Genomic DNA, 22,427 nt, shown 5'->3' with positions numbered 1-22,427 from the left:
ATTAATTAAGCAGAAACCAGTAAAACACTAGTGGTCAATGGTGTTAAGCAACCCTCCCTCTGAAGCAGAAGGGCAGATTTTAAATTACAGTAATTTTAAGCATTAACAAGAACTGCAAAACACAGTTTTTAGAAGCCAACATCTCTAAAATACGACTTGTGACAATCTTTCCTTGTCTCTAGATATGCATTAAAACAAAGCAAGATGAATAAATGGCAGTTATCAAGAACTTGACTTCATCTGATTTTAACAACAAGAACAGTTTCAGCTTATTTTTAAATACACATTTAACAAAATTATATCTAATCTTATATTCAGGATTCATAGAATTCATAGAATATGCTGAGTTGGAAGGAACCCATCAGGATCATCCACTTCCTGGCCCTGCACAGGACACCCCAAGAGTCACCTCATGTGCCTGAGAGCATTGTCCAAGCACTTCTTGAGCTCTGTCAGGCTTGGTGCTGTGACCACTTCCCTGGAGAGCCTGTTCCAGTGCCCAACCACCCTCTGGGTGAAGAACCTTTTCCTGATATCCAACCTAAACCTCCCCTGGCACAACTTCAGGCCATTCCCTCAGGTCCTGTCACTGATAACCACAGAGAAGAGATCAGTGCCTGCCCCTCCTCCTCCCCTCACAAGAAGCTGTAACCGCAGTGAGGTCTCCCCTCAGTCTCCTCCAGGCTGAACAGACCAAGTGCCCTCAGACACTCCTCACATGGCTTCCCCTCAAGGTCCTTCACCATGGCCCTCCTTTGGACACCCTCTAATAACTTCATGTCTTTCTTATATTGTGGCACCCAAATCTGCACACATTTGCATAACATGCTTTTGATGAAGTATAATGGGAGTAGACTCTGACAGAAAGGAATTAAAATGTTAAGGAAGGCAGAATACTTTCTCAAAATACAAAGGGACAGAAGTGTCACCAAAGCACAACACATGACACTGCTCTCCATAAACTGGACGTGTGCTCCAATACCTACAGTGAGCTGATACAAGGCTGCAGTCAAGGTAGTTTTTAGGGAATAGTCAGGAACCAAACCCAGGCCATCACATTCAATAAATATGCAGACTCCAAATGCAAAATAAAGTCACCCAATGTCTTTCCTCTCTATTGGAAAGGGATGTGCTTAAGCAGTTTTCTTCTCTGAATGGGGCAGAATATCTAATTTGCTGACCAACACTGATATGCAGTTAAATGGGCATTTAAACAAAACTTTTTTTCCTTCTCAATTGAAAAACCCAAGAAAACTAAAAAAAAAACCACTTAAAAAAAAAACCACTTCTCCTGGAAGTCATAAACCATTTAACTTCAAACTTGGAGGAGTAGCTTAGAGAAAAACAGGGATTTGATGTATGCATATGAAATAGCCAAGGCAGCAATGTTGAGAAGGTTTATGGTTACCCTGTCTGCATCTTGATGTAATCTGTAGTACTCTCTCAGGAAAATCAACTTTAAAAAATAATAATAAAGATGCCAGCTAGGCAGAAGAATGTAGCTTTGAAGAGAGAGGAAATACACAACAGTATTGTATTTCTGCATGTAAAAATGTAAAGCTCAGCAGCCTGCAAAGAAAGCATTCTTCTTTAACAAAGTAGCTGTATCAAAACAATTAAATGTGTTTCTATAAATGAAACAAGAAAATACTCTCATTAACAATCTCATTCTTGTTAGACTTTGAAAAATTCCTGCTTTTCAAACATGACACACTGAAACCATATGTAAATTTCACACAGTGGTAACAACACTCCATTATTCCTTCCAGAGGATCTATTTCTTGTCTAAGTAAGTATAAATCTAAGTCACTGCAACAGCCTGCAAGCTTGCCTTTCACCTACCAGAGACGTAAGTTTCCATTTTAATTCCAAAATAGTGACTTCAATTTTTACATGTAACCATTTTATGCATTCTTAGTAGAATTTCCTTTGGAGAGTCTGTGCACTAGGTCATTCCAAACCCTCACTGACCATATAGAAACAGTACAACACATTGTATAGCAATGGTGGTTACAACTCCATTATTTCTTCTAGGATATCTTACTAAAAATAACTCCATCAAGCCAAGCCAAGGACAGAGTGGAGCTTTTTCCTGGAGAGCTATTAAAGAAGTCCAGAAACTGTTTCACAGACAGGCGAGCAATACTGGGAGGAGAACAAGAAGAGGGAAAGGCAAGGATTCCTTATTTGTTCTTCCAGAACAAATTAGTTCAATTTCATCAACAAAACCCTTTTTTTAAGTATTACACTTTATTTCAAGGGGAATTTATTCCAAACTTCACAAGTTGTCTACATCCTCCTTTATTAGTAATTTGACCATCTCAATTATTAATTTAGTAATAAATAATTATTTAATTATTAATTAGTAATTTCACCATTTGTACAGATGTAGTGACAGTCATCTTAGATTTTCTTGCATGTCATTAGCAAACAATTTAACATTGTTGGGGTAAAAGCGATCCTGGTGAACCCTCAAAAAAAAACAGGTTAATGGACCATGACTAAAGATTAGGTAAGACTGTGGACAGTGTGACCAAAACAACAGTTTTATCAGAAATTGTATTTTTTAAGCAAACACAGACATTATTGCAAAGCACTATTTATTATATACATAAATGATATACATAAAGCTGTTAAATAATTTCCTTCTTACAGGCTCATGTATCTTACAGGTTAAGCAAACATTCAGCAGCCCCACAAACACTTTGCTCCTTGCCTTTTTATCAAATTCACATGACCTCCATGTTTTCAGCTAATAGAGAGAAAGAGGAAACAAGGATAATCCTAACCCCTAACTAAAGCTGGAAAATTACTCCAGAATGCATTCAAAAATAAAATTTGCTTCCCTAAAGACTGGAATATGCAAAATAACCTTCCATTGTCACTAATGATTTCACCATTTTCTCATCAAATCGACTGAAGCTGCAATGCAAAGAAATGCACTACTCATAGACCAAAGTTAGACTCAAGCTTTCAGTTAGGCCATGCCTGTATCACTGCATTCAGAGCAGTGAAACACGTATCCCAATTTTTCTTGGTTCACAGAAGCTAGAAAAGTTTATTTTTTACTGTTGTTTTGGGGGTTTTTAATTATTTAAATAAGAGTACTACAGTTCGTATATTTAATAATTTCATCCTAAAATAGCACCTGCAAAAACACATTCCAGTAATCATTAAAAAATGAGATACAATTAAATACAGCTTTTAGGATTCTGAGATTGGAAAGACAAACAGGCTGCTTAACTTCTGACCAAACTTGGTGATCTTCACCAGATAAAACACTGTGTTGCTCAAAATATTAAAAAAATAAATAAATAAATATAGAATTCTTCTGAGGGTCTCACCTGATGACCATCTGACCTTCCACACAGAACTGATTAAACTCTCCTAAAAGAAAACAATTCACTCGTTTTGCCTCTTTCATTTGCAGCCAGTTTAATAAACCACTTATCACTATGTCAGACTGCTTTGCACAAGCAAAGAACGCCAGGAAAAGGATCTCTCCTGATATAGGTCAGGTAGCATAGCTTGAAACAATTCAACAACTCATCGTAAATTCCTGAGACTTAGAAATAACAAAGACTGAAAAAGAGAGGAAGTGAAAGAAGCAATTACTCAGGAGAAGCTGCATTATTTCTAATTTTCTTGCTTTCTACCTGCAGTTTATTCATTGACTTTTAATCACAGAACTGTCCTGGAAACACAAAGACACATAAATTTAGATTAAAATATGAATAATTTAATATGCAGGGCTTGGTTAAACAAACACAGTCAGTGAGGTAGTCCAAAAACTTCAAAATAAATTTGATATCCCTACTCTGTTTTAATGAAGAGACAAAGATGCATGCACACATTATAGTGCTATATATGTGCAACTACTTAGTTTTACTGGCTCTAAGTCTCCCAATAAGGAACAAGAACTCCACACACAAGTCCTGTCCTCTTCCAAAATTCAGCTTCAGGTATTTATGTGCACTGGTGTCCTTAGAAAGTTAACTTCCTAAAATTTGCTTTTAGTTGCAGACCACCTAGTACTCTAATAGCACAACATCCTTCCCAGAAACAGGTGGTGTCAATCGATACTTTGCTAATTGTGACTCTAGGCATAACGCAGAAAGAATAACCATTTCCTAATCAATCTTCTCCATTGCCACACATCACACTATAAACTAAGATAGCACTAGAATACCAAAGTATTAACCTAGATACCATTAAATTTGAGAATATAAATTTAAAATGTAATCAGCCAATTAATGAATACTGGCTTGATTAGCAAAGGACACTATTCTCAGCTCTCCTAGCAATTAAAAGAATGAAGAGCCTTAAAGAAAACATTCCAAAGGCTCATAAATCTGTCATTCAAAAACCTGATGATTATCAATTTCATTTTGGCCAAGCACAAATTAATTAAGAAGGAAATTTTCTCTTCCGAAGTACTACAGCTGTGTATTTTAGCTCAAGTTCAGCCTGCTGGCATACCTAAAAATATAAATTGTAATTATTATCTATTATTATTTATTCTTATCCATCAATTGAAACATTGTTGGGCTTTTCTTTTCGAGTCAAGAGTGGGCACAGTAAAAACATTTTATGATCTGCCTCACTATGCAGCTAGTTCATGGTTACCATAATCACAGAGAAACTCAGTGACACAGGTTCAGTCTCCCACATCCCTCACAAATATTTCCCTATATCAATTTAAAGGAAAGCTGAACAAAACAATTACTACAGAATTACCTAGAAATACTAACACAATCATGTTGGTCACACATGAGTAAAGAGCTAACAGAAGACCCTTCTGATAAATACATCAACAAGATTATTTCATTTACAAATCAGGATAATAACATCAGATGCAATTTTAAAGAAACTTGTTGACAAATGTTTCTCTAGATTCAATCACAGGATTAGCCTGGAAGAGTGTTTCAAAGTTGGCAGATCATTTTCTGAAGCTTATGCCCAAAACAGCAGCTAGTAAATTCTACTTGGAGAGTAATTACATCCTGCAGAAACCATCCTACCAGCTTTTATGCTGCTGTATTAAGGAACAGTATAAACAACTCCAAAGCTACTGCATTCACTGCTATGTAAAAAATAAATTCATTTTTCAAACATTATTAACCTCAACCACTATAAAAGAACTTAACTTGATTATTAAAAAAAAATTTCTTCTTGTACAAGATATGGGTATAATTATTAAAAATACACTATTGATTTCCCAATTTTCTCTTTTCTCATTCCCCATAAGAATGTCTAAAATATTTATAGAAAAAAGGATTCACTTGATGACACCTTTCTGCTTGTCCATACTAAGTTTCTTCCAATAATCCAAAATTACCAACTGCTAAGAACTGAAAAATCTATAAGGATGAGGTTAGGATTTGGTGTTGTTTCACCTTTTCCAAGTCTTTAGATAAACAGCAGTCAAGTATGACCTGATCAACGACTAAGTGCTAGAGCACATTATCACACAAGCAGCGTGGGTCCCCTTTCCGCTTCTTCTACCTTAAGCTGAAGAGCCTGGTGTACAAGATCCTATTTTCCACTACATTTTTGGCACAGCTGCCATTTCAATTTTATTTTAGAGATCCAGAGTTACAGCAGGACATCTGCCTCAGGATTCAGACTGTATTCCAATTGTTGTCTAGGTGCTTTCAGCTAGATTAAGAAGAAGAATGTTTTTATTCATCGTATCTTTACTGTAGCCTTTCCCACAACTTTTGTTTCAAAGCAAGTAACTTTCTCAAAGCAGTAAAGAGAATGTACTTCATCCAGAAAGAGCACATATAGTACCTAGGACTCAGCCTTACTGTGGACTGTAAAGCTCCTAATTAACTCAAATGATGAAGTACACAAAAGCATTTAGTAAGAATCATAGTGCCCCAGTGCTCCAAAGGGGTATAAGTAACTGTACATTTGGTGGTGTAGTTTGACTTTACTTCTACAAGTCAATTTTAAGCAATAAGAAAGACTTTCTAAGGGTCCATTTAGATTTCTGCAGATAATCAGCATCTGCTTCTAATCAAACTGAGATGATTGCCAAATTAAAACTTTTAATTAGCATTTTGCATCATTTACAAACTGTTGTTCATTATGCTTATGAAGGTGAAAAAGGAAATCCCCAGTAGCTATATATTTTTTAATCACATCTATTACTCAATTCTACAATTTCATAGACTATCACCAACACCATATGCGCAAATAAATATATGCAACTAGAATTACTGCAGCAAAATGCACCAGTTTTCTCCATAATTAATAACAAAGTAATGCTTACAGCTCAGGAATCTATTAGAGAAGAGTAAATAAAGAGGCTCCCCATACATCCTGCCAGTGCACCCAAAAAAAAAAAATTATAGAAAAAATTAAAATCAAGCTTTATTTTAAAAGTCTGTGAGAGAATATTGCCACTCATTTTAAGCCTAAATATTTTAAGCAAACCTTATCCCATCTACCCATCCCTCAAAATGTTAGCTCACTAGATATCCAGGCTGCTTGGCAATCAACCTAATTACCTTTAGATGAGAATAACTGACTACGCTTTTTCAAGTATTAATAGTATATGTTTCACTGTCTTATTTAACAAACTCTAGCACTTAAAAAAAACCACCCTACTCCTAAACCTTTCCACACACAATTCTGTTTCTGTTATGACTCTAAGCATGGAGTTAAATGACAAAATGCATACTTTTGGCAATAAGGCACATTTCCCACTTAGGCATGCATCACTTACGACCTTTGCTGTCAACTGTAAGATAAGCATCATTGGTTTTCAAGCAAAGGGGCAAATACAATATTTAAGTAGTGGAAAAGTAAGATATAATTCAGAACCATTTCCTTGGCAAATGCAAACCATAGCCTTATCATAGTTATTATCTTAGTATGGCATAACTTTCCACACAGTAATATAGACTCCAGACAGTTTCTACTTTTCCCCATCCTGTTTGGGAAAGGAAGAAATATAATTTGATGCCCCTGAAATGAAAAGCCATAAACCTTATCAGAAGGACATTCTGGATTAACACCTGTTCCAAAATGGATAATTATAGTCACAGCCCTTTAGTGGCTAGACATAACATTGAATATTCTTTCAAATGTATCTGTCCTCAACAGGGACACAAACTAGTCCCCATTCCCATTAATCCACATCTGACTTCAGGATCTTCTGTACCAAATAAGGGCAGTCATAAAGTGTTTTTTCAAGAAGCTGAACTACAAATATTTATACAACTGCCCAACTGCCACGATAAATGTTTTTGAAGAAAGCATAATAGTGATATCAGAAAGTCTCTCATAGGACTACTCTGATCATAAAAATGTAAATTAAAGAAGTTTAATTTCTGCTGCTTAAAGCAGCTAAAATGCACTTCAACCGCATCATCAAAGAGCTACTGTGGAAAAAAAATCCATCTCTAATGCATTTTGCTCTTTCCATTTTATTTTGCAGTTCTTACTCCTTCCTTCAAATGTCTGCAGATGCACTAAAGACCTTGAGCTCCCCCAACTGACTATTCCCATCTGCCATTCCTTCCCCATTTCTATGATCCAAAGCATTTATTAAAATAATGTGCTTTATAGTAGCATCTAAAAATCAGGACATCTGATTCTGCAATAACTGGCTGTTACCCCAAAAATAAGGTATCTAATGTAAAAGTTATTTAAAAGGTCATAATATATTTTAAATTTCAAGAGGCCATTCAGAGGTAAGAAAGTTTAATCTAAACATGTTTTTTTTCTGCTCTGTGAAGTGAAAATAGCAAAACATGTATTCAAGATGAAATACACTACACTTAGAAGTTTATTTCTTCTGCACAATGCAGAAAGATAATTGTGAACAGAAGTATTGCAGGAAATATAAATCCAACTATACAACATCCTTACACCACAGATTAAGACATGATAATGACTATTAATTTTTATTTCTTCTGGAAGCAACAAAGAGGTACTAAGAGTCTGAAGATAAAGAAACTGGAACAGTCAAAATAATGACCAGAATAGCACCAAAAAATAAATTCATAATTCAATTTTGCATTCTACTCCACTCCATATTCCAGTATGCAAGTTAAATTCCTGGAAAGGTACAGCAAAAAAAATCAAAGCATCCAATAGTACTTAGGAAAAAAACATGAGACAAGCAGCAATCCACCTGTGTTAAAAAAAACCCAACTGTGTTAAGCTGATTTCACGGCCATTATCACAGTGCACAGACCTCAGGGGCATAAGAAAAGCAGGTGTCATGTTGTGCCAAACACCCTTGAAGTCACCAAAAGACACTTTCACATGCAAATGACCAAACAGTTCCACGGAATCTTCTATAACCTGGGTTCAAAACCCATTGGAAAAGCCACATGTGGAAGAACAGAAGGATGTCTTAAACCACGTTCCACAATCAAAGTAAAATTTAATACTTCCGTTCCTAACCTGTATATTAAAACAGGAACAGATCACATACTAAAATGCCATGAGGGCACTGCAAGAGCTCTAGAGAACGGGATAGACAAGAAAACCTGACCTAAAATTGAAGGCTGTAAAAACGGCAAAGGACACTCATAGAAATGACAAAACAGCACACAAAGAAAGGCTTAAAGAAAGAAGAAAGTATAACGATGGATAAGAAGGCAAATACAAAGAGACGGAAACAAACAGGAAAAAAAAGCCCTACCTTTCTCAACTAGTGGATAGAACAAGAAGAAATATGTCTGGTTTGACATCATTTTTAAAAAAGCTAAAAGGAAAGTAAAGCAGCAGAATGATGACCACCACTGTGAGACTTGAATACACAGATGCAGGGAATTTTGCAAGCAAAGCTGCAACATTTTCACAGACAAGGCAAATGAACTACTGTCATCTTCAAAATGCTGCTTAGAGTGTTGAAGGTAAAAAAGGAAAAAAAAAAAAGAAAAAAAGAAAAAACAGAACAAAATAACCCCACACAGCACTTTGAAAGTAACCACAGAACAATTTGTCCACCTGAACAGAAGAGACCCTAAGACCATCCCCAGGGAGAGAAAGTGTGACTGGTCAAGGTGAACAGGTTTTGTGGCAAGTTTTCACAAGAACCAAGTGAAATGGACTCAGAAGTTCATTAAATGTTCCAAATCAGCACAAGATGTATCACAGCCCTACAGCTGCAGCTGCTAAAAGGACTAATCTTCCATTTGATGTCTAAGAACAAGTGGCAGGTCTTGGAGACTTAAAAAAATTACGCAAGACAGAGCAGACAAAAGGCTGAAACCCAGATTGAGGGCTTCAAAGGAGGTGTTTCTAGCCATGTCAAGAACAGCTCTGTAGTTGAAGCCCAAATATCACTTACCTGTAAAACCATTTATTTTATATAATTCCTTCATATCCTGAAAAACATACTTTGAGATTAAAATATTTCTTACAATGACTACTAAATATTCCCTTTAAATATCTTTAAATCTGCTAGTGCCTTTACTGCCAGAAACTGTCAGGCATCATTGATGTAATTACTCATTTATAGCAAGATTTTAATACTTTAATCTCCTAAATTGATGTAAATCTCAACTGCGCACCTGTGTTTGCATATTCTCTTTGATGGGCTCTGTCACCTTAAATGTCAGTATTTACTCCTCTTGAGTGCTGCTTAAGGATTTCCGACCTCCCTACGTGACTGACTTTGCACATAGATTATTTAATATGCCTTGAGTGCTGAAAATTACCTGCCATACATAAAAAGCTTCCATATTTATCTGGATGATGGTAGTACTGTTCCTTAAATAGCTTAATCTTTCATTTTTTTTAAATATTTAAAGTATAAAACAGACTAAAAACATTCTGAAACACCTTCAGAACCATTCCATTATTCCCCTTTTACTGTGATAGAAAACCAATAAAGGTATCAGGGGAAAATACTCTTAAAGCACAGATGTATTCTTGCTTTCCTCTTACCCTCATCCTTTCTTGACATTTTATTCATTATCATGCACTCTACCTCTTGCTCATGCTGGCATAAATTGGTAGGTATAAACAATAATATTTAGGAGTACTGTAAAATTTTGAGCACCAAAGCAATGATCCACTAGGCTGGGCAGCACCTGCCCAGGCATCTTCCACACTTGTCAGAGAAGAGACTAGCCAAAGCTACTCCTACAAGTGATTAAAATGCAATCTGCATGTCAGTAGTTCAAAAAGTATCTTTCCCTAAGAAATCCAAGTCTCAGAGGCTTCTTACAGAATACTGAAGATGGACTAACTTAATCCAGTGCCAGCTTTGTAAAAACTTTCCAAGGAAGAACTTATGTAACCCTCAAATTCCCATGATTTGTATTAAATGTAGATATGGGAACTCCAAGCAGAAAAAATTGTTTACTTAAGAGAGATTTTTAAGTGTGATTTTTTTTTTTTTTATTATTGCTTGTCTTGTGGGTGAATAAGAAATGCTAAATGTATGGCAAACACTAATTTATTAAAAATGTGGCTAACTTTTGAGCTGTGTAAGCAGGACTATCGTTTTTTATTTTTTGACATATTTTTAATGAAGCAAATGCTTGCAAAAATGTTGACAAGCATGCTTCTCTTGTATGTAAGGATGCAAAAACTACACTTGAAAAGGTGTTTACAAATACATGAATGTTTTTTAATTTCTTAGAAGATGGATATTTGGTGATATTTGTTTGCTGTAATTACAGACTGCAATCTTTGTGGATTGACAGATCTTGTAGATGTAAGAGCTGCACAAGTTGACAATCAGGACAAGCACTGATGATTGCTTTTGCTTGATCTTTAGAAATATGAAACATTTGCATAAGTGCTTGGCATTTTGATGAAAAAAAATGCATGACTAAATTTTGCTTGTTCAAAAATGTTTGGGAAGGCTTCCAAGCAGATGAGGACATGCCATGTCATCTTCATACTGCTTTACCAACACCTAGTACAAAAATAATTACAGCTTATTTTCACAAACGTTGTAAAAATTTTGAATTGCAATAATCCTGTGCATGTTCAGACATATTCATCATACTGAAGTCCTCATGTCTAGCTTGAATAGTGTTTACAGCCTTCCTTTTTCAAGTGAAAGGCATCTGTATTATCAAGAGAAGCTCCCCAGAGCAGGCATTTACTAACTGTAATAAACACTGTGCCGCATATTTTGCTCTATCAGCAATACAAATGTCAGCCACTAGATATAAGAAATCCTATTAAAAAATTAAAACAGTAGTTTTCCTTAAATTCCACTTCTATTTTTAATTACAGAAAGCTCTTTGATTACAAATTTCTTGAACCATGAGAAGAGAACTATCGTATCAAACTCCCTACAGCTGACCATCGCATAAAAAAACCTTTGGAAATCTGGTATTTTTTTCCTCTAGTTATCATCTTCAGTCTTTCCAGAATTTGCTAAATATAACTTTTTTATTAAGTATTCAAGTATCTTAAATACAGAAAGATCTTTAAAACCTCTTAAATATTATCCATTAGTGGGACTGAAGATTTATTGATTCTATTAAGCAATAATTCCCAATCCACAATTCACAAAATCTCGGAATTTTGTCTGCAAAACCCCTGCAAAATATATATGTAAATATCACTTTCTCATGCATGCAAGCAAGAAAAGGTAAGAGGTAAGAGTTACTGAATTCTCAAATTTAGGTTCACTTTGCTGGTGCTGTAAATGAAGACAACTGTGAAAAAACTGTAGAAGAAAATCCATTTATTCCTCCTCCCCACAAAAGAGTTGACCAGCTCTTTTAATAAATACTGAGCATCACGTTTTACAGTGGTTCTTAGAATTGTTAACATTGCTATGCCAAGGTCAAGCTTTAACAGCTCTGGCCTTTCTCAGGTTCTGAAAGCACAATCAATATCTAGAAAATGCAAGGGACCTCTCCTCTCGTTAAAGAAGTTTAACTAAGAGTTTCTTAGTGCATCATAAGCAATCAAAAGCTTTGTAATAGAATTTCTATCCATTCACCCATATAGAAAATGGAACATCAGAACTTACTTCCTTTTTCTGAAGACCATCTCTTTTTCTAACAGGTAGAGCACAAAGTTTGATTTCCATCTTGTTTTATGCACAGTAAGGCATGAAAACATTGTAACTTCTAACAAGGAAACATGAGGAGAATTGTTCATCCTGATTTCCTTTTCAAAGGAAGCATTTCCTTTTACAAATAGAACACTGAGAAAAAGAATACTGCTTTTAGAGTGGCCTTACTTTTGTAATGGCCTCTACATCGCTCCATAGCATTTAGACCTTTGACAAATACATACAGAACTCATTAGTAATATTCAAATGTTTTATACATGGTAGTGCAAGGAAGGATTAGTTTTGCCTAAATGCCCATGAGAACTGGAAGCAGGGGGTGAAAGCAGTAGCAGGGAAGGATATTTTCAATGAAGTGATGCTTTTTTTTGCCTCAGCAGAGGTAAGGTTCTTCATCATTTTGACATATTGAAGGCACATTCAGCAGCACCAAACCAAGCCATACTTCTAGCTATTTCCAACAACCTGCAAACATTAATTTATTCTTACAAGTCTGAATGCTGAAACTGTGACAGGAGAATATGAAGCTGGGGAATAAGCAACAAAAATACAGCTCCACAAACACACCTTTCACTGAAAGGTCTGTTGAACCAGAGAATGGCATTTCTAATAGTCTGTCACAGACACAGGAAAGTCTGTGTTAAGAGTAACACTGCACAAATCCTATTTTACCAACATGCACCGATACCAGATATCTCAGTCCAGCAACATATAATGTACATCAGCCACATATCTTAGAATATTTAAGTTATTCTAATAAGAGGTATTTTAAGAGAAAGGCTTTCTCAATGGAGTGATGACTGAATGTTAATTTTTATTCACTCAAGTTTACAGTAAGAGCTACAGGCAAAGCTGGAGTTTCCCAACAGTTCATAGCAGCAGTGAGAAATACTGTTAGAATCATTAATGTAGACACTGCAATAGACATTTTCCTTTAATCCACTCAGACAAACGAAACCGTTTATAACAGCAGTCGCTCTTTTGTAATATCCCTAAAACACCGACAGTTGTTTGTCTCAACAGGTATTGCATTTTCAAGGTTTTTCATCAAAAGAAATAGAATGAATTTAAGTCAAAAGGGAAAATGTTTTGAATTTAAGTTATAATGAGAAAACAACTGTGGAATAAGAGCATTTACAGAATTTTGGACAACTTATATTCCGCATTCTCCATAGCATGTACTTAATGGGCAAAAATCAGATTGTCTATTAAAAGAAAATAGGACAATTTACATGTAAGTGCAAGTCTAAGTTACAATGAAACTTATTTAATGGTACATAATTTCTCTTAAAATTATAAATAAATCCTTAACCACAATTTGTAGCTACAGTATTTCACACCAGCCTCTAACTCTGTGTTACTTAAGCTAAATCAGGGTCTCGGTTATACACCTATAGCTCCAGTAACTCATATAATATGCACAAACAAGAAGAGTCAAAATGGTTTTTAGCATGCACAAACATGTAACCTTGTGTCCCCATGGAGACAGTAACACAGAAAGCTACACTTTTGTGCAATCCATACAAGATTTTCATACTTGGATTATTAAATTTTAACTACATCCTCAACAGCTATCATAAGCAGTCACTGAATGCACTTATTTTTCCTTTGCACATAGTTTTCCAAATGTCAGCGCTCACAAATGGAACAACGTACAAAGTCCCCAGGTCACTGTAGTTTTCTGAGGTTTCTGTAGCAAGAAACCACATCTTAAAATTAATTAGTAGATTGCAAAGATACTAGAGCAAAGTTTACGAATAAAAACATATTCTGACCACCATTATTTTTCAACTGAAGTCAATGTGATGAGAACAGACTGCACATACAATTCATGTAAGAATCAAACACAGCCACTGCTTTTCTTATTACTGAAACTTTTAGGGTGAATTATCAAACAATTCACCAAGAAAGCAAGGTAATTTTAACATCAGTGTTATTTGGCCCAGATGGCCAGATAAGACCTCATCAGAAGAACACAAACTATGCTCTTATCTGAATAATACAAACTAGGGACCCTGTAAGATGCATCCCAGAGTCCTGAGAGACTTGGATGATATAGTTGCCAAGCCACTCCCCCATGATCTTTGAAAAGTCATGGCAGTCAGAAGTCCCAGGTGAATGGAAAAAGGCAGACATTGTACCCATCTTTAAAAAGCTTAGAGAAAACCCTGTGAACTACCAACCAGTAGAGAAAGGCTTTGGGATGACCTAATTGCAGCCTCCAGCACTTGAAGGGAGCCTACACGATGGAGAAGGACTTTTCACAATGGCCATGTGGTGACAGGACAAGGGGGAATGGCTTCAAACTGAAGGAGAGTAGGTTTAGATTAGAAGCAAATTTTAACAAGGAAAAAGTTCTTTACTGTGAGGGCAGTGATGTCCTAGAATTGGCTGCCCAGAGGAGTCACGGATGTCCCATTGCTGGAAGTGTTCAAGGCAAAGTTGGATGGGACTCTGAACAAGCTGGTCTACAGGAAAATGTCCCTGCCCACAGCAGGGAGTCAGAAATAGATGATACTGAAGGTCCATTCCAACCCAAACCATTTTATGACCTGTGACCAAATCCACTCAAAAATTTGGTTCAAAAATACTTCTTAGCTTTAGTAAACCTTGTTAACTTACCTGTGTAATTACACATTTTTTCAGTTGTGTTTGTAGACTGAAGCAGACCAAGCTTCTCTTGTAGCACAAAATTACATCACTTTATCCTCACGCAACTATTCCCCAAGTTTAGAAGTTCTTTGTGATTAGGTTTTTGTAAACCATAACTGCACTCTCTGTTTTTTTAAACACAATTGCTAAAACTATCTTAATTAGAATTTTAAAAAACAACAGACATAAATACAGAAAGTAACACACTTACAGCTTCATATGATAAGTTAACGTGTTCCAGGAATTTCTGCATTAAACTTTCAGTTAGTTCATTGAAGCGGTATCGAAAGAGATCCATTTCTTGTTGAAGAAACCAACGCCTGAGATCCTCACTGTAAAAAAATAATTTAAAAAAAACTTCTGAATATACATTATTTCTTTACTTGAGAACTAGACTGCAAACCTAGTTAACACAACAGTAATGCTGACTTGGGCACGTGACCCACACACTGAGAAGCTTGGAAGTGAAGGCAGGAAACCTTTAGTAATGCATACTCAGTCAGAAAAGACTTGTGGAGAGACAATACTTTTTACTTGTTTTGGGAAAAAATACTTAGTTGTAGGTAACATTCTCCCTTGGTATTTAAAGGACAGTCTTTTTCTACAACATGGCACAATATTTCTTCATTCTACAATTAATATCACAATTAATGTGATGAGGCAAATATATTTTGAAGGCTACTTCTTTTAATTGTCACCAATTAAATTGATATTTGGTGTATCTTCAGCTGAAGAAATATGCATGCATCTCAGAAATGCATGCATATTTGACAATAGTGCACTCTATTCTAGGCAACAAATAGCCTGGAAACAGGCAAAAGGAAAATATATGGCAGTGAAGTTGGGTGAGGAACACAAACAGAACATTTAACTCTTGACAAAAGAGAAAAAGGGGTTTAGCAACTGCATCTGAACAAGTAAAACAAACAGGAACACAGGGACAGGAGTCAGAAGACAAAATAAAAGAAGATTGAAGCCAATCCAAGTACTCATGGAACTCTTCACATCCTAGTGCTCAGATTCCCAGGAATCAGCACGTTACTCAAAGCCACAGCAAGTAGGTACCAAAGTGCCAGTAACAAAAGCCACCCTTTATGTGCAAGCACAGAATGCAAATAATGCTGCATCTCACTACCAGAGGGCACTCTCTTGAACTGTCCTTTGAGAACTACCCTGGGCACCACTACCACTGGAATTTATGGAACACAGAAATACTGCACTCTTGCATGTTCTCTTTACTATACTTAAGCATCTTTTCCCATAGGGAACATGTGAATCACAACAGAGTTGTTTGTGGTTTTGTGCACAAAACCTCTGCTTGAAATATGGCTTGAAGAAAAATAATTATTACATAAAACAGCCAAAGAGAAAGGCTGTTAAGGTGCTTTGTGAAATATAATCCTGTGGACAGTGCCAGTGCTTGGGATGTAATAATAATCAGTGAAACCTAAAATAGAAGTTAATGCTTTAATGACTGATCTGTTGCAGTTCTTCTCTGGCCATCCTGGACTATAGTTAAATCCTGGGATGTGACAATTTTTTCCATATTCCTTGATTTACAGTGCATTTGTTTTCCTGTGGAGGGAACCAAACAAAACAACACCACCACCACACACACACATAAAAACAAACAAACCACAAACACAATTATATATAATTGCTTTGGAGGCCAGCCAGTCTGTTGTTCCTTTCCTTCAGGAAAGCAGATCAAAGGCTGTAATCCCACCTACCCACTTAAGTTACCATAACAAAGAAAATACTACTTTCTCTCTTAAACACACATCTATGTGGATTCTTCCTGCAGCTGACAAGTTACTTCACACTACTGTGTATGTCCAGCAAATACTTTTAAACTGACTTTCCTAGAATCATCATCATTAGGCCACTATTTACACCACTTCTAAAACTAAACCATATTTTACACTCACTATTCACACAAAAAGAATTGTACACTCTCATCTCAAACTCATACAAAGTAATAATATTTATTATCAAAACCCCCAGCTTAACTGAAAAGCAATGTCACTGTCATTAGATAACTAACCAAGCTGCTGCTGAAGCTGAGAGAGTTGCAGGTCATTGAAGTGTAGATGTTAAGAATATCTCCTCATTTTTTGCCACTTAACTTCCTGGTGTGCAGATTACTCAACAGTTTAAACCAGTTCATAGAGCCCCAATTATAAAAATGATATTAAAAGAAAACAGTCTCTTTAATATAGGGAACAGCACTTGAGGGGCTAGGTTTGCAATAGAAATACTCTTCACCCCAAGAAGGGGTAGGAAAAATCAGCATACTTGTTAGGAAGCATGAAAATAGAAATACTTCAGGAAAGGCATGCAAATGCTTGTAAATCTGGAATTTAAGACTAGTAGCTAACATTCCATAATTAATGCAAGAGTTCCAACAACTTACCACTGATTTATGAAAACTCTGGCCATGAGCCAGATCACTGCTTTACTGGGCAACCAACACCAATGGATTACTCAGATTTTAAGTTTTAAAGACTAGACAGCAAGGGGAACATGGGTACAGATAACACACAAAAGGAAATGCTACTCAACATAAAGAGGCAGCAATTTTAGCAGTGAGGTCTAATTTATCTTATAGAAAGAAATGTCAGGGAGTAGTGAACAGGCCTTGCTAAGTTTGAAATAGAATTTATGTCCTTGTTATGTGACACAGACACAAATCAAACACAAAAAAAAATTTAAAAGGCACAAAAGTATGTTTGCAAGTTTCCTGGATAGAAGAGTTTAGCTGTCAGAGCAGAGGTAAAATTAATTTCTTCCATCTTAAGAAAGTAAAGTGAAAATTATGCTCCTGTGACTTTCAAGGTTCTTAGCTGATTTGCTAAAGTGATAAGAGATGCAGTAGACAAAAGCAAAATCCCCCATTCACATGCAAATAAAATTATCTATACATCTGCATCTACCATGAAAGCAAATGAAACAAGATTATTCTATTTCCTAGTCTTGACAGATCTGACATTAGAAGAGGTGTGAAACTGTTCTCTCAAGACTGTAAGTACCCCTATCAAACAGGAATAGGCTTCAAAGTCTTGGCTTTCAGAAGGCAGAAGAAGGAAAGTCAAGAGATGATGACTACCTTACAAATTTAACTGACCAGAATGGTGGAACTGGCCACTTCAGATCATATGAAAACCAAATTAAAACAATCCAATTTACAAGTGAGAACTGATAAGAGATTAGGAAAGAGAAATCAATATAAACTTTTACCCCTGGATGGCACTGTTGGCCAACTAAAAACTGAAAACCACTATCACAGGAAAATGTAAACACACGTACACACAGCTGCCTCAGGAACTGAATTCAACCTAGTTTGCAGTTATGTCTATTTAAGTGCATTTTTTCAATCACTCCTATCTTAACAACTTTCTTCAATTAACCTAATGATTTGTGCCAGCCTTATTTTTCTGACCTAGTATGATTGTTGAAGTACAGTATACTCTCTCTGCCTTCCAATTTTATCTTTTGGTAACTTGCCAGTTGTAGATTATATAAATACCCACAAAGTAGTTGCTTTTCAAGAGTGAATAGGGAACACTGGGTACAGGCTCATCTCACAGTTCTTAGAATGCTATTTTCCATGTTATGAGTAAGCACTAAATCCGCCTTCTGAAAGTACAAGCAGAAACTAAAAGTTGCTTTATCAAAATGCAGCAAGTGCATATAAATTTGGAACAAAAAATGGCATCTGCAAGCTGTCCAAAGGGTGTCCCAGAGCTTTATCCAAAACCCCTCCTCCCTCTAAAGAGGTCTTTCCCCCCACCCGGATTACAAAGCCAGGCTCTTTCCCGCTGCTTCTGTGGCCCACAATAGCTTGTATTCATTTGTGCACAGCAGTTCACCTTCAACAAGCTGCCCACTTCTGCCCTGCCTATAGTCTAATTTTTAAGATACTTCCCTGAAACACAGGGTTTGAACAGTATCTCAAATTTATTTATGAAGCACAAACTTCAGTCAAATTTCTTACCTTCCACAAGATCAAAATTTTTATTAACTACCAACACCCTCAAAGCATCTCATCTCCCACAAAAAAAGTAATGGTCTGAATAATCTAAATAATAACTAAATGTTTAAAGTTTTGGCTTTGGCATTAAGCCAAACTGATTATTCAAAATGCTACTAACACAAACCACTAGGCTTTCAGAGGCCTTTTAGACCCCAGACTACTTGAGGATACTACCTTTTAGAGGGTTTTGGTAAACTTACAATGCAGGACTAGTATGATTCAGGGAGTTTATAAAAATACAACAAACCTGGACACTAGAAAGAAGGCAATATTAAACATGTTATTCAAATCATAAATAATGTATGTAAAATAGAGAAAGGATTTCAGTTGCAATTCTATTATTCAATCTGCTCCCTTCTTTCAGGATCTCGAGTCACACTATCAGAGTCACTGCAGTGAAGGCTGGTATGGATCTCCACATCCACAACCTGTTCCTCACTGTACATGCATCATGGATCTAGCAGTCTCACTGATCACACACACTGACAAACTGTTTTCAGCACAGCCCAGATGTCTTTTGAAAGAACAGGATGGGATGTGAATGATCTGAAAGATTTCAGGGTGTTTAAAAGTCATCCAGGGCCTGTTACGGTGAGGTTTCATCCATCTGAAGGCAAGCTTTTGAGGCCTTTGCTACTTCTTACTCTGATCAGATGTTCTGCAGCAGAAATCCAAAGCCATTTCAAAGAAAAGCCCCATCCATTCCAGCTCCATATCCTGGGTCAGACCACAATCCCAACTACTCACCTTCCCTGTTTTTGTTCACAAATCTGTACCCATAGCAGCACTTCAGTCATGCCAGCTATCACAGTATCATAATACGCATTCTATCACAGTCACTTAATTAAAATTAACTGTATCGTGGCTTGGTTATCGAATTAACAATTCAACACGCTTCATATCTGCCAGTTTTAATTCTAAAAAGACTGCAGTGGTACAGAGTAAAGACTTCATACAAATGTATAACGAAACTACTTGCAGACATGAAGCACTGACAACCTCTAATTTCACCCAAAAACTACAGGGGAAACAAAAAGAATGTGGTTTACAGGAACAGCTTTTTGATTGAAATTTCACGTAACAAAAAAATTGCAGTGCAACTAGCCACAGCAATGAATACAGACAAAAAACAGAGGCAGTAGATGAAACCTCAAACTCAAACGGTATTTTTAGTTGGTCAGAAACAGTGCTCTCTATACAATAATATAAAGCCTATTTAAATAGTCAGGTCCTTGGTCAGTTATCAACATAGCATATACAGAAGTTATACTATGTTATCAATCACTGCAAATGCCTGACAAACAGTTAATACTGATATGGTTTCATTAAAAAAAAAGCTATCAAGAGACTCAAATCAATTGTATGTGTTTAAAAGCCAAAAGTTTGTAAAATTTTTAGTTCTTATAAAATCAAGGTATTAATTGATTCCACATATCCCTTTTCATCACAGCTGAAATCAGATCCCTAGCAAAAAATGCTCTTTGAGCAAAAAAAGCCTCTCTTTAGTAGCCATGCAACTCTGAAGCATCTATAATGTCTATTATAAAGCACTGCAGTATCTGTATACATTTAGAATTAATAGCAAGTGTACAGCACAATCCAAAAAGTACTTACGACTGGCAGTAGGCAAGGCGTAGTATGAAATGAGAGATATGATCTTTTCTTCTTGCCTCATAATCATCCTCAGCCAAAGCCTATAGAACATATTCTAATTATTTCAGAGAAATAATCTCTCGCATATTAAAAATTCATAATGAATTTACCATTGCTGTTCATTGCAGTCATTTTTTACAATAAATGCCAACTTATAGGGGAAAGGGGTTACTGTAAAGAAAGTAATGTATACCTTCAAAGAAAAACTACACCTCTAACAAAATTACAGAATTGCAGTTTTAGAAATAGCATTTCATCACCTCTGCTTTTATTTGTTATTCTTGAATGGCATAAAGAAAATAAAGAGAGTTTATTTTACATGAAAGTTCAGTGTTTTGATCTTTACTTACTCTGTATGGAAACTTCAGTTTCCGGAGCTCAGCCTCCAGTTTAGTTTTGTATGTATCACTACTTCTTACATAGCTCACACCGAGATTTTCAACTACTTTAAGCACTGAGCAAAAAAAGAAAAGGTCCATGTTAGAGACAACATGCTGAAATCAAACTAAATGTATGACAGCTTGGGAAAGGCACAAACTGGGGTAAGGCCACCAGAATTGCTTTCAGTGGTATTAGGAGCAGAAGAATAAGAAATATGGAGGATAAAATGTGGCCTGTGAGTCCTGAACAGCTGGCCCAATTCTGGAATCCATACTGTCAACAAGGAAAGAGAGACAGCTAACTCCGATGGATCCATCTCAAAACTATGGTTTCAACTCTAATGGAAACTTGGATCCAGCAGTTTTCAGGACTTCAGGGGAACCCCTGGCTGCCAGCCACAACGACTTGAAATGTAGTACTGAGACATCAAATATGTCACAACATCCATAGAATGCGAAACGTGCTCATAGAAACCTCCCGTGTAAACCAAAACTACACAATCCCGACAGCTACAATAAGCGAAATCTGGCTCAGCTCTCCGAAAGGCGCAGAGCAACGCGTTTTCCTTTAACGGGAGCTCACGGCAGCGCCGGCAGCCAGCCCAGCTCCCGTTTATGTCAGACGAACAGAGCGTCCAGGCCTGCCAGAAATATACACAGCCATGGCAGGAAGGATCCAAAGCACCGAGGAAGAGACAGGAGAAAGGGGAAGGTAAAGCGGGGGGGGGGAGGAGGAGGAAGGTGGAGGGAGGAAGGGAGGGAGGGACGCTACTCACGCCTCAGGCGGTCAATGGCAAAGCTCTCAAACTCCACCAAGGAGATGCTTTCCATCGGGGGCTCCAGATAAAACTGCAGACTGTGAGGGTACTGCTCCCGCCGGTCTCCAGCCAGCCGTGCATGCTTCTGCCTCGCTCGGCTGGAGAACTCCATCTCCCTCGCCCCAGGGCTGCCTCTGGCCCCGTCCCGACCGCCCGAGTCCCGCTCCCGCCGCTCCGCCCGACGCGACCCGGCGAGACCCCGACCAGAACCCGCCCAGGCCCGCGTCCCGGCTTCCCGCGCTCCGCCGGCCCCGCCCACTTCCGCGCATGACCATGCCCTCTGAGCGGCCATTGGCTGCTGCAGCCATGTGGGCGGGGGCATAATGGCCGGCAGTGCCCACACCCGGCATGGCGGTCCCGGCACGGGCGGGGCGGGGCGGGGCTGGGCTGGCAGTGCCCACACCCGGCATGGCGGTCCCGGCACGGGCGGGGCGGGGCGGGGCGGGGCGGGGCTGGGCTGGGCTGGCAGTGCCCACACCCGGCATGGCGGTCCCGGCACGGGCGGGGCGGGGCTGGGCTGGCAGTGCCCACACCCGGCATGGCGGTCCCGGCACGGGCGGGGCGGGGCTGGGCTGGCAGTGCCCACACCCGGCATGGGCGGGGCTGGGTAGGTAGTGCCCACACCCAGCATGGCGGTCCTGGCACAAGTCGGGAGATGCTGGCAGGTGTCCACTCCTGCCACGGCCACTTCCGGCACTGGCACATTCCTCGCTGTTCTACAGTTTTATAATTTTGTTCCTTTTCCAAGAGAACGGCAGGATTTGCTATTTTTGCCGCTGTGTTGGCCATTTTGCTGCAGCTTATGTTGTTTTATGCCCCTGCCACAAAATGCCACTTACTTGCTAATTTTCCCCTACCGAAAAGTTGGTTAATGATCTTGCAAG

General features: G+C 37.7%; 1 protein-coding gene across 1 annotated transcript in view; it reads right to left on the bottom strand.

Moving 5' to 3' along the window:
* The window catches only part of PRIM2 (DNA primase subunit 2), a 93,875-nt gene extending 72,090 nt beyond the window's left edge, over positions 1–21,785 (bottom strand). Inside the window, exons 1-4 of the mRNA XM_058836841.1 lie at positions 21,502–21,785; positions 20,696–20,799; positions 20,307–20,386; positions 14,871–14,991 (exon numbers count right to left, since the gene is read on the bottom strand). Coding sequence (XP_058692824.1) covers positions 14,871–14,991; positions 20,307–20,386; positions 20,696–20,799; positions 21,502–21,655 — 459 coding nt within the window. The 5' untranslated portion in view covers positions 21,656–21,785. The remainder of the gene's footprint in view (positions 1–14,870; positions 14,992–20,306; positions 20,387–20,695; positions 20,800–21,501) is intronic.
* Between the last annotated feature and the right edge of the window lie 642 nt (positions 21,786–22,427).

Source organism: Poecile atricapillus, chromosome 3 (assembly GCF_030490865.1).
Source record: "Poecile atricapillus isolate bPoeAtr1 chromosome 3, bPoeAtr1.hap1, whole genome shotgun sequence".
NCBI lineage: Eukaryota > Metazoa > Chordata > Aves > Passeriformes > Paridae > Poecile > Poecile atricapillus.
The sequence above is the reverse complement of the archived record's forward strand: the minus strand, read 5'-3'. Positions and strand labels throughout refer to the sequence as shown.